This window comes from Hippocampus guttulatus, chromosome 7, assembly GCF_054856545.1.
Source record: "Hippocampus guttulatus isolate MCC_2025c chromosome 7, RoL_Hgut_1.0, whole genome shotgun sequence".
Classification (NCBI taxonomy): domain Eukaryota; kingdom Metazoa; phylum Chordata; class Actinopteri; order Syngnathiformes; family Syngnathidae; genus Hippocampus; species Hippocampus guttulatus.
In genome coordinates this window covers 15,252,295-15,266,058 of record NC_141267.1, presented here as the reverse complement: position 1 = coordinate 15,266,058, position 13,764 = coordinate 15,252,295, and the positions used below count along the sequence as shown (strand labels likewise).

Below are 13,764 nucleotides of genomic sequence, written 5' to 3'. Positions count from 1 at the left end.
CCCCCTTCGGAAGTTGCATGGTAGTTTCATCATGTCGAGCAGCGGGGGCTCACGCAAACACGGCGGACAGCCTCATTTTTCACAGGTTCACTTCCTCAGCCATCTTGCCTGATGTGTCGTGACGAATAGCGGATATGTGACAGGCGCGTTGTCGAACCCGTGTCCTTGCATTAGCCAGGAAATGTGCATGCCTGTGCAAGACTCTATGCACAATGCTGACAGTGTGTGCGTGTGTGTGTGGCTGTGTATTTATGTAAATACACACATATCTGTATGTATGTGTGTGTGTATGTGTATATACTGTATATATATATATATATAGTATTTTCCGCACTAAAGGGCGCACCTAAAAGCCTTCCATTTTCTTAAAAGCCAACAGTGTGCCTTAAAATCCGATGCACATTGTGTATGGTCATTATGGTAATATTTCGACCCGAAAATGGCTCCTTGCTCGAGACATGATGACATCGCAGAGTTCAAACTTACGCCGATCGGTTACGCAGTTGAACACGGAAATAGAGCAGCGGCAAGAGAGTTCAACGTTAACGAGTCAATGTTTTTAACTTGCTGTTGGTTAAGTGAACTGTGTTGCTGCTTTATTAAATAAGTTTGACTGACATCTGATCGTTCTGTTGGGGGTTCCTTGAGTGGCACGCCATCTAGTGGATGCATTGTATATTGCGTCTTATAACGCCGTGTGCCCAATGTATGACAAAAAATTCCAAAATAGGCCATTCATTGAAGGTGCGCCTCATAATCCACTGCACCTTTTAGTGTGGAAAATACAGTATGTATATATATGCAAATCTGCAGTTGCCAACTGTATTGAGCAGCACAGTAGCCAAGGGTTTAAGCTCATCTGCCCCACAGTTTTGAGTTTGAGGATTTTGTGTGGTTGTTTTCTATTATATGCAGGATGTACCTTGACTGCTAAAAAAGAGCACCTGTCGTTTTGAAGTGTACTCTTTATTAATTTGAATTGGTCTGACATTCTTCCCTTTTAGGCCTGAGTTCTCCACCAGCCAACATCACCACCTCCGCCGTGCCCAGCATTGTCACGCCCATCGTCAATGGATTCACCGGCATCCCTCATCAGCCCAACGGACACCCTGCCGTGGAGACGGTCTACACCAACGGCCTGCCGCCTTACTCCACCCAGAGCCCCACCGCCGCCGACACCCTGCAGCAAGCCTTCACCGGTGTACAGCAATACACAGGTGAAAGTTCCTATCTCTGTTACCAGCAATTTTTAATCCATCCATCCATTTTCCGAACCGCTTGATCCTCACTAGGGTCGCGGGGGGTGCTGGAGCCTATCCCAGCCATCTCCGGGCAGTAGGCGGGGGACACCCTGAATCATCCATCCATTTTCCGAACCGCTTGATCCTCACTAGGGTCGCGGGGGGTGCTGGAGCCTATCCCAGCTGCCTTCGGGCAGTAGGCGGGGGACACCCTGAATCGGTTGCCAGCCAATCGCAGGGCACACAGAGACGAACAACCATCCACGCTCACATTCACACCTAGGGACAATTTTAGAGCGTCCAATCAGCCTGACATGCATGTTTTTGGAATGTGGGAGGAAACCGGAGCACCCGGAGAAAACCCACGCAGGCCCGGGGAGAACATGCAAACTCCACACAGGGAGGCCGGAGCTGGAATCGAACCCGGTACCGCTGCACTGTGAAGCCGACGTGCTAACCACTGGACTACCGGGCCGCCCCCAATTTTTAATCGTTTAAAAATTTTAAATATCCCACAGACTATGACCCTGACTAATTTTATATCATTCAAACATCAGCAATGTTTGTCAGTCAAAGTGCACCAAATCGACAATACTTCCTTAAGACCAATAACTCTTGATGTTTTCCGTTGTGTATTACAGTAAAGATCATTTTCAGACTTCGCACGACACGTCATAGCTTGCCACTAGTTGCAACTGATTCGAAGGCCCGCCGTACACTGAGCGACTTGGCCGAATGCGCCTGAGGTGGACCACTGGGGGGGGAAAAAAAAATCTCTGCATTTCAAGCGACTGAGCATCACACATCTACCAACGTGCTGCAACAGAAAAACTGCCACCTTGTATCTGGTTTTGAGGCTGATTGTGAACTGTTACTACTATTATGTACTGTGTTATTTGTGAACCACAAAAACATGGCATGATTGTCAAGGAAGAAGCAGAGCGTTCGAAAAAGAGAAAATGAGCAATAGAGTGGGGATGTTTTGAGAGGCTGTTGACAAGAATTCTTTACATAGTCGCTCGATGAACCTGTGTATTTCTGCAACAGAGACTCTTTGCGCTTTGCTTTCTAGCCATAGGTACATAAACATTGTTGGGTATTTTTATAAAACGAGCTATTTTTATCCTCTATTGAATCATTACTGCTGGTGGCGTGGTGGTGGCTGAGTGTCGCTTACGCCTAGAGAATCTGGAATGCCGATCACCTGAAATTCAAATTCCAAAACGAGCGGCCGACGGTGTCATGAAAACCATTTGCTGAAACCAGCACACTCTGCGACAGTTCACTCTCTCTCGGCCGCCTCAGTGTCCGGTGGGCCTAAAATGGCATCTGCAATTTGTCCTCTTTCTTGCAAGAATTAAACGAGAACTATCATGGTTATTACAGTAATAACAGACTACAAAAAGTCACCAAACACCAAAACTGCAACCCACACTACACTACCGCCCACCTCTGATCCATATTGAGATGGTAACATCATGTATCATCCGGGAGCATCATGCTCACGTGTTCCACTGGTGTTGTGGACCGTAGCCCTGCGTACTGCCATCCACATTTTCACGCCACACCTCTCCCGTCCTCTCATAGCGATCTACCCGGCCACCACGCTGACTCCCATTGGCCAGACGCTGGCTCAAGCGCCCCAGGTCATCCAGCAGCAGCAGCAGCAGCAGCAGCAGAGAGAAGGTGAGGGTGAGAAAACATTATTACTTTTATTTTATTTTTTTAACACACTAGATATAAACCACGATGAGCATGAGAGAGCAATATTGCTTCGGCACTGTCCACATCTCATTCGCACATATTACAAGAGAAGAATATTACCCCCTCATTCTCTCTCTGTGTAATAGATAAATAAAGTGGCCACATGCAGGATACCGTTCATAGCTCATCTTAGGAAATGGAAACAGTACATCTAAAAGATGAGTGCGATAAAACACTGGTAATGTTCTGAGATTGTGTGGTTAGATAGAACATATAACTACACGTATAGACAGAACAGAGCCGGGCTATTTCGTCAATAATTAAAGAGATATTTTTTTCATGATTGGGAATGGCGGCAATATAACACATAGGGACAAAGTAACTCACATTTAATAATCAGTTGCCAATTTTTGGGGATTATTATTTGATGTCAAAGAAGGAACACAAGTGATTTGGCGTGGTCTGACAACAAAATGTCTGCAGTCCCTCTTAAGTTTCATTACGTTTAAACACACCCACATCCAGTGGTTGGTTTGCAAAATTTAATGGGATTGTTATTTTATGTTAAAGAAACTTTATTGATTTTTCAATTCTAGTATAGGACACAAGACAGCAAAGATACCTTAGGCCAAAAATGAAATCATTACAATTACTTGTCATACCTGCTGTGAGATGACTGATGTCCTGCAATGTCAAAGCGAGAATGCGATTGATTTGAACACGTCTGTGACACAAGAGTTGCATTACATAACCTAGTAACAATTTACATTCAACCTTCCTCATTTGGGGATGTGTCAAAGAAAGAATACTTTTGGTTTTAATTGACATTTCACACAAGACTGACAAATGTGAATATGTCAACTTTCCAGCTCTGATACACATGGTTACAGTCACAGCTTTTCAGTAAGCCGCACTAATATTATTCCTTCATTGCAGAGGATAAACAATATATGAGTATGATCAGAGTTCTCTGTCGACATGTGTTGCTCCACTGTTTGTGTCCAATGTCTGTTGCTTAAAAAGTTATAGTGTTGCGACACCAATGCTAATCGTTAGCCTGTCTGTGGCATTTTGTATTCCTTCTTAGCATTAAGCTAAACAGACGAAATTGTGATTGTTTTGAAGACACAAAAGTGTCATGCATTTTCAATATGTGGTTCTAGCCGTTCGTACATAGAGTACATACCATAATACCCACTGCTGACAAATTCTGTTCATTTCTTTTCAAGCATTTTGGGATATGGCAAAGCAAAAAGCGCTAATGACTTGGAATCATCGAGGTGGCTTTGGTCAATTGCCAAACATCAACACTTTCCCGTTTCAAACCACTACTGGATAGAATTGTTTAGTCTTATCTGGACATCCTGGCAATGTTGTGTCATTGAAGAAATTCTATTGATTTTGGAAGCAATTTGACACAAAAGTATAGATTGCTGAGGTCAAAGAAAAAATCTTTGTCTTACCCATATTTAAACTCATTGGGGATATTGATGGACGTTGGAGCGGGAACGCGATTGGTTTTGATCTCCCATACCTGAGATATGTTGGGTCAAATGCCATAATTGCTCAGGTTTTATGTGAGCTGCTGCCGTTTGCGATATCTTTTTTTCCAAGTAATTCCCTCTTTGCTAATCAGCATTATGCGGATGCCACGCTTTTCTAGTTGTCCAATCTCTCTGAACAGAAGTAACATTGCCTACTTTCCACGTACCAGTAATGTAGTGAGTCCTCCTCCTAATGTCTCACCCCAGGAAAATGACTCATCTTCATGGACTCGACCTGAAAAAGTGCACTGCAAATACTCAACAGTCAGTCTGTTTTTCTCCAGGTCCGGAGGGCTGTAACCTGTTCATCTACCACCTGCCACAGGAGTTTGGAGACAACGAACTCATGCAGATGTTTCTGCCCTTCGGCACCGTCATCTCATCCAAGGTTTTCATGGACCGGGCGACCAACCAGAGCAAGTGTTTCGGTGAGTTCGACAGCAACACTTAATCAGTCGCTCGCTTGCTCGCTTTTGGCACTGAACGCAACCTTTACAACAAGGGCGGGGAACCTTTTTTTCTGAATCCTGATCAAACTTCAAACTCATACTCAATGAAAAAAAAAAATTTGAATTTATTAGTTTTTATGATTAATGAAGGCAGCACGGTGGTCAACTGGTTAGCATGTCGGCCTCACAGTGCAGAGGTGCAGGTCTCGAATCTGGGTCCGGTCTTCCAATGTGGACTTTGCATGTTCCCCCCCCCCCCCCCCCCCCCCCGTGGCTGCGTGGGTTTTCTCCCGGTTTTCTCCCACATTCCAAAAACATGCATGGCAGGTTAATGGGACACTCTAAAATACCCTCAGGTGTGATTGTGAGCGTGAATAGTTGTTTATCTATTTGTGCCCTTCGATTGGCTGGCGACCAGTTCAGGGTGTACCCTTGCCTACTGCCCAAAGACCTCTGAGATAGGCTCTAGCACACTAGTGACCCTTGTCAGAATAAGCAGATTAGAAAATAGAAGGATGGATGATGAATGCGTAGCTAGTATGAATCACTTTTTCACTGAAGCTGCATTTTTCAATTCGAATTGACAACTAGACATACATGTGAACTCCAACAACAGTCCTGTAGCTGTCGGTAGAGTGACATTTTCCCCTTCTGTGACCTAAGAATGCTAATGCAATAACAACACTAACAGCAATGCGGTTTTTTACCTGGTGTCCTTCATTTACTCCATGAACGGTTATCTATCATGATTCATACTCTGTCTTCCATATACAGACCCCATTCAAGTATGACATGCTAAACAAGTCCACTTTCACTCTAATCTATATCCTCTACTCAAAAGCTGTGCTGTTCTCAAATTTAAAATGATGTAACTCTGCCATATACTGCAATGTGTTAGTCATTACAGTTTATAAACAAGCTGGCTGAGCATCTCTTCCATGCCCACATGGTGAAAAACGTATTTTACAAATATATACGGAGTGGCAGTTAACGGTTGGATTCCACAGCAGTGAATGAGTTAACTGTTTGTACCTTTATCAGTAATGAAGATTCAGATGAATTAATTACTCAAAATCGGCATGTTCAATTTCCAGCTCGAGCTAAAAGTAAATGGAAATAGTGAATTTATTTTCACAGAATCTTTTGTCACACTCTCGTTTCATTTCCGGCTACAAGATCCCAGCGAAAGGAAAATAAATATCCCCTTGGTGTGAATGACGTTTGTATGAAAACACCACAGAGAGAGCACATTTGTCAAAAACAAAAATGGTGGCAGGTTGCAATGATGACGACTGACATGAAGAAAACGATCTTGGTCCCCGACTGACCTGCGTTTGCATCTTGATGACGGCGGTGTTTTGGCATCGGCCCTGTGCACGTTGCGATTGCTCAATATGGATACTCTACTGTATGTACACGGTGGAGCCCCGCGAGCCGTGATGTCGTCGATCAGGATCCATATCCGTATTTCCGTGGGACCGCATGACCTCACCGCCCCGCTGGTGCTGCATCAGCATCACCGTTCGTTCACCCCAATATCTGTCAATACTCTCACTACTGAGGTTGATTCATGCACCCGCTGCGACCCCCTCCCCCACCTCATTTAGCTCTGTCAGCCTACACGGCGCAACCTGCCCTGCAGCTTATACAAACTTTAAGGAGCCACGCTGGTTGTGTGTGTGTGTGTGTGTGCGTGCGTGTGTGTGTGTGTGTGTGTGTGTGTGTGTGTGTGTGTGTGTGTGTGTATGTGAGATGGGGAGGGGGAACAAAGAGGGCAAAGGACAATTATAGATCAGCATTTGTTTTCACTCCAGGGGCCGAATTGATCAGCAATCCTGCCTCCCCAGGGGAATTTAACAACATATAAATTCATGAAAGAAGACCTATTTGCAGTATTGACGTATATACTATGCATTTACAACATAATGTTTTGCCTGAGGAAGGAACGGCAACACTGATGTAATTAATCTGGAAAGGGGAAAAAGGAGGGAATGAACCTGCATTGATGCGAAGCAAAAAGGACAGGAGTGGCTTTTACATGCATTATATGCGAAAGAGGGCAACAAGGAATGGGTCGGGGGGGGGGGGGGGGGAGACGTTATTTTGGCAACTACTGAAGTCCAGTTTCATTGTTCTGTGTAAAAAAGAAAAACGCAGAATTTGAATGGGGAGTCCAACCCGCCCTGTTGTGCTCAAAGCAATTATCCAACACATATTTTAGACCAGTAGTTCTGGAGCCTATCCCAGCTGTCTTCGGGCAGTAGGCGGGGGACACCCTGAACCGGTTGCCAGCCACTCACAGGGCACACAGAGGCGAACAACAATCCATACTCACACTCACACCTAGGGACAATTTAAAGTGTTCAATCAGCCTGCCATGCATGTTTTTGGAATGTGGGAGGAAACCGGAGTACCCGGAGAAATCCCACGCAGGCCCGGGGAGAACATGCAAACTCATCTATCAACCGCTGCGCCGCCCCCTCACGGTTGCATATGTTCATTGCGTTGAGCGTGATCTGGTGTTTGGAAACTGTGGAAAAAAAAGTGACCCAACAATTCCAAAAAATACCAATATCGTCATTGATTAGTTGATATCGAATCAGCAATCATCGCCTTAGCATCAACTCCAAAAAGTATGGAGTCATTCAACCCCTGACAGAAGCAAAAGTGCACACGTTTGCGTCAATATCCCACCTTCCGTGGTTTCTGTGTGATAGGCTGTGGTGGATAAGTCCCGGATCCACTCAGGCCACAGATGTCAATCTCCGGTCCTCAAGAATTGTTATCGGGCTCCTGCAGAACTTGCTGATAAGCCGATCAGTTGTGCTGGAGGAGGCAAAACACCGAAAAAATGCAGGATGGCAGCCCTCGAGGACCAGAGTTTTACACCTGTTGACTTGGACGTACCGGAAGGGGAGACGAGAACTGGCCCTTCTTTGCTCTCGAGCACAAATTGCCACCTTCCCCACTTCCTTCCGCCCACCTGCCTTTCCTCCACGGTGTATCTATGCATCCTCGTCACCCTTCCTTCGCCCTAATGGGCCGAGCGAGAGCCGAGCAGGCCGAGCAGACATGTCTCCCATGTGGCTGAGGGGGAGAAGGCAGGGGAGGGGGGTGCACGAGGAGAATCTCCTGCTGTTTTTCACGGGTCACTGAGTGTTCCTAATGACACCCAAGACGCAGGGGAGCGCATCAAGCGGAGACAGACTCCGCTGCAGTTTCTGGTCACTGACTTCTCAAGGCTTTATTTTTACACATGATGGAAACAGGATGTTTAGTGCAGGTGACGATGGGGGGGGGGGGGGGGGGGGGGGGGGCTTCTGGTGGTGTTGTGTCTCAGGCAGAGTCATGATGTACTGAAACAATTTCACCAATATTTGGTACACCCGCACAAACTAAAGAAATAGAAAGTTTGCGCTTATAAAGGTAACTGTGTAGATCATTTATATTGACTATCATTTCCTTGCTGTACTGTGAAAAGCAAATGGCCTTTTTTTACCTTTTTAAATTTTCATGGGGTGTCCACGTTTCAGACATCCCATGAATGAAAAAATAAAAATTCAATGACAACAAGGCACACCCCTTTAATAATGTAAATATTTTTTTATAAAACATCACAAAATGGGCAATTCCACCTCCGGCCTTCCAGTGTGGAGTTTGCATGCTCTCCCCGTGCTTGAGTGGGTTTTCTCCGGGTACTCCGGTTTCCGCCCACATTCCAAAAACATGCATGGAAGGCTGATTGAACGCTCTAAATTGTCCCTAGGTGTGAGTGTGAGCGCGAATGGTTGTTCGTCTCTGCAATTGGCTGGCAACCAATTCAGGGTGCCCCCCGCCTACTGCCCGAAGACAGCTGGGATAGGCTCCAGCGCGGCCCACGAACCTTGTGAGGATGACGCGATCAGAAAATGGATGAATGGATGGACAAAATGGTCATACATGTTTTTCACAACAGCTGCAATTTGTTCTTTTCCATTTCAAACGTAGTAACAACATTTAAAAAGTGACTCTTGTTTGTGACGGAGCGAACACAAAACCAAAAAAATAAATAAATAAATGGCAGATATTTCACTATTCGTTTCAAGGCTTGGCTCAAATATACACCCTGATATACTGTATCACCATCAATGATACTGTATTTGATTTTAAAATGTGATTTTTCATGTCTGCATGATTGTTTGCCAAGCGAAAACAGAAAGATAAATAACCCACAGATTATTCATCATGGCGCACATTTTTTCAACAGGCTTTGTGAGCTTTGACAACCCCGCCAGCGCACAAGCAGCTATCCAGGCCATGAACGGCTTTCAGATTGGCATGAAGAGGTTGAAAGTCCAGCTAAAGCGACCGAAGGATGCCAGCCGCCCTTACTGACACAGCCTATCTTTAGTATTCACCGCAGCAGCAGCAGCAGCAGCAGCAGCAGCACAGGTATGTTGGGGACGTCCATATACTCACAGGACATTTCATTAGGTATAGCTTCATAATCACACAGACGGTTGCTAGATATCCATACACCCCCTGTTGAAATGCAAATCATTTCAAAACTTTTCATACGATACAACTCGACTGAGGCGGCTCAGTGGGCCAGTGGTTAGCGCGTCGACATCACAGTGCAGAGGATGTGCGTTCGATCCTCGCTCCGGCCTTCCTATGTGGAGTTTGCATGTTCTCCCCGTGCCTCCGTGGGTTTTCTCCGGGTACTCCGGTTTCCTCCCACATTCCAAAAACATGCATGGCAGGCTGATTGAACACTCAGAATTGTCCCTAGGTGTGAGTGTGAGCATGGATGGTTGTTCATCTCTGTGTGCCCTGCGATTGGCTGCCAACCGGTTCAGGGTGTCCGCCGCCTACTGCCCGAAGACAGCTGGGATAGGCTCCAGAACTACTGGTCTAAAATATGTGTTGGATAATTGCTTTGAGCACAACAGGGCGGGTTGGACTCCCCCATTCCCCACGACAGCTGGGATAGGCTCCAGCACGCCTTGCGACTTTTGTGAGGATAAAACGAATCAGAAAATGGATGGATGGATGGATGGACAACTCGACTGAAATTCAGTTATAATATTGCGGTGATACAATGTGGTTACTCATCCTCTTATAATTTGCACATGGCTGTGTTCAGAATTACATTCATGCTCAAGTTCAATGTCTCTGATTAACCCCAGATAAATTTCAGATGTTCCGAGTCGCCTTTTCTGTACATTTTTTTGTTATCTATTGTTATGTATGTCCTTGAGGGGGAAAAAAAATCGGTAACATTCCTGTTTAAATGAGTTTGATATCACAAAACCAAGCATTTGAACAGGGGTGTGTAGACTTTTCATCTCCGGTAAATGGAATTTGGTGATGCTGAAGATATTCTGAATATGAGTGCTTAATACGTTTAGGTGCCAATCCCCCCTCCCACCTAATTTTTTTCATGCATGCAAAGCAACCAGCCGGCATGTTAATTATGAGACATTCTGCCAGCGTCATGACTGACAAAGATCAATTGGTATGCCAGCTTGCATTTGCCCCCTGCAGACCATTGCACTGATGTCATCAGGCCATATTAAAGCCTTCAAAGCTGAACAAGTTGACCAGCCCTCCAATCTGAAAATTGTGCTCTATTTTTCAGGTTTTAGACGACACGTGAAGATATTTCGGAGGGGCTTATCTCTTCTTTTTTTTTTTTCCTCCGAAAGCAACATATGTTGTTGTTGGGTTTTTTTTTTTTTTTGATGAACACGTAAGGATTCTTTGGGCGGGGGAAGAGACATATCAGCATTTACTTATGAAGACTTAAGTTGTGTCGGAACGAGACGAGGAGGCGCGTCGTCGAGGGATGCTAACAGATGGCACAGTGCAAGAAAGGAAGAAAAAAAACTCGAAGAAAAAAAAATCGAAAAAAAGACTTGATCAACAGAACTTTTTTTTTCTTGTTGAGACTTGAATTGTTAATGAAGCAACAAACTAACAAACAGGAAAAAAGCAGCAACGACAAATAGATTTCTATACGTATTACATATTCTATACACATATATATAAATGAGAGATGCGCTTGTGGCTTTTACTGCTCCTTGGACAAATGAGGGTTCACAAAGGCGAAGACGGGGAAACGGAAAAAGGCCGTCTTTCTTCTTCACCCTCTTTTTCTCGTGTCGTCACGCAGCAAGCGCAGCGCCACCAGCCCCGGAGGAGGTCACTGAGGTTTCCGTTAGCGACAGTACAACTGAGAATCTTTCACCCCGAAAAGGGACCAAAGGACCAAACACATTTGTATTGTTCTGAATCAGTAATGCATAGTATTAATTCATGAGACTACCGTACTACTAATGACATTAAGGAGAAAATTAGCTTCAGGTTGCAAGAAAGAGAAGAAAAAAAAAGAGAATGATTTTTTTTTTTAAATGAATGGGTTTGAGAATATTAAAAAGAAAACATGAAAAAAAAAAACAATACTATTTTAGTAGTGTAGACTATTTGGGTTAGATATTGTTATGGGCACAAGATCATCATCATTTTTTTCATCCTGGGGAATTGTATCGGGGAAAATGACATCACAAGTGAGCCGCCATATTGGTATTGAGGAAAACATGCTTTTTCAGCTTTTTTTCTCTTTTTTTGTAGTGGGGGGGGGGGGCTTGAATAAATATACATATTAAAAGATAGCCAAATTAAAAACTACAATTACAAAAATGATAAAATGAAAAAAATTTTGCACATAAATGTTGAATAAAAATTGCAGTTCTTTCAAGATGGTATGCAAATGTATAGAACTTCATCGTCAAATACTTTGTACGACTAAACTGTATGCAAGCACTGATTCTTTGCGTACCACTAGTGGTCACTCGCACCGCACTTTGAGAATCACCGAGCTAAAGTATCAGTTGAGAATGTTTTCATCGTATCATTTTTGAGAGAAATATGGCTCTGGTGATGGGTCCGTTTTTCTCACTGGAGACACAATGTTAAAAAAGTATCAAAAATAAGCGCAATAAAAACTTTTACATCGCAACAACAGAGAACTCAGCGTAAACAGTGACAGTTTCCCCAAAAGCAGAACTACATCGACTTGTGTCGAAACAGATTGGTAAATGTACAGCTTCAACTACTTATTTAATGAGAATCAATACTTGTTTTGATAACATGGCTCACTGGAAGAAAAACAAAAAACAAAAAAACGTCCCTACTTGTATTGAGAAGAAAACAAAATCACTGGACATACTACTCGAAACTTGCTCCCGTAGCTTTTGTAACATTGGGAACTGGCTAGCAAAATAAAAATAAAACAACAATAAAAACCCCAAAAAACAAAAAGCTAATCTGAGCTAACGTTCACACAAGACAACATGCGTCGATCTTGAAACCAAAGTCAAGCTTTTCTCTTAAATAATGCCACAAATGGTGAATATTTTGCTTAGTCTATTGCGACGTTGTCGTTAATGCTCCCTGGTTCACTGATTAGTTAGTCTCCCTGATCTCAATCAGTCAATCAAGATCGCAATCGAGGTCTATTTTTTTGTTTTGTTATTATTTTGTTATCATCCGCAGAGGCTGCAAAAAGTAACAAGCACGTTTTGACTAAAGTAAGGAGTAGAAAGTAGAGTACTAAAATGTAAATGCTGTCAAAAAAAACAAAAAAAAACTCCAGTACAGATACAGGAACTGAAAAATGTACTTCAGTATTCGTACTTTTTTACTTCCCAACAACAATATGGCGGCTACTCTTCCACTTCATCCAGAGTACTTTTTCCCTTTCTTCCTCCCCTCCCTTCGTTGCATCATTAAAGCCTTCATATTCCAGATAATCTGACCGTAAAGCAGTGTGCTAAAAGTGCCATCCGGTTTAAGCCACACGTGCGGCACAGTAAAACAGCAGAGTGTCTGTAACGGCCTCATAAAATATACAAATGAGCCTGACAGCGGTTGTAAACATTCTTGCCACTAGTGGCCAAGGCAGCGTCTGCGCGGGTCGCGCCCTCTCCCACTGCCAAGCCTCTCCAGCTGCTCGCAGCGGGGAGAGCGTCCTCCCCTGTCGCCTCGCCTCCGGGTGCCAGCATATCTCTCTCTCTTAATAGGAGCCATCAGTTCCCAGGGCTGCATAATGAGGATGATGGTAATATTGATCAGATGGGGAGGGGAGGAGGCAGGGGGCTCGGGGGGGGGGGGGTGTTAATGCTCCATCAATTATAAATTTGGCTTGGTGGAGTTCACATTTCGTTCATGGTCTCCGGATACAGTTGTCCTTTTCCGTCGTTTGCAGCAAACAAGACGCCCCCAAAACCGTAATTGGACACGCTAACGTCTCTTCATCCAAAATTTTCAAGTTACGAAATGCCTTAACAGGATAATATTGTCTCTTGTTATGAAAGAAATGTCAAGATATGAAAGGTAAAAATGCGGTCTTGTCTGCTACTCGCAGCTCCGAGTTTCCTGAATGCAACATACTTCTAGTTGCTCTGCCATTGGCTATTACCGAGCATCATCCTGGAATCCCATTGGCTAAGAGGGACCTCTACCTTATGTGTCTCTGCGTGTAGATAAATCGAAAGATATGTGTCTATGCAGCATCCTCGCCATTCGCTACTCGGGCCATGAGGTGTTCCGATAGTTTTACGTAAATGTGAATCACCCAGAAAAAGTGTTCACAAGTCGGGCGATCGCTCACTCTGTTGATGTTTGCCTAGGTCAGGACATTTTCGGAGGATTGTTAAAAGCCAACAAAAGCAAACATCCTTGGATCAGTGCTTTACAAAACGCCAGGCAAAACTCACTTCTGAGAGAGAATAAGAACGAAAGAACGCAAAAAACGATGAGGACGCAGTTAAAAGTTAAACGAAC

General features: G+C 44.2%; 1 protein-coding gene across 4 annotated transcripts in view; it reads left to right on the top strand.

Annotated features, from left to right (window-relative positions):
* The window catches only part of celf5a (cugbp, Elav-like family member 5a), a 228,117-nt gene extending 215,083 nt beyond the window's left edge, over positions 1-13,034 (top strand). For 3 of the 4 annotated variants that reach the window (XM_086115175.1, XM_086115176.1, XM_086115173.1), the window contains exons 8-12: positions 1,005-1,217; positions 2,829-2,933; positions 4,774-4,917; positions 9,185-9,369; positions 10,559-13,034. In XM_086115175.1, the coding sequence (XP_085971301.1) occupies positions 1,005-1,217; positions 2,829-2,933; positions 4,774-4,917; positions 9,185-9,312 (590 nt within the window). In that variant the 3' untranslated portion in view covers positions 9,313-9,369; positions 10,559-13,034. The remainder of the gene's footprint in view (positions 1-1,004; positions 1,218-2,828; positions 2,934-4,773; positions 4,918-9,184; positions 9,370-10,558) is intronic. The other variant, XM_086115174.1, reaches the window with a different exon arrangement.
* Positions 13,035-13,764: the final 730 nt, after the last annotated feature.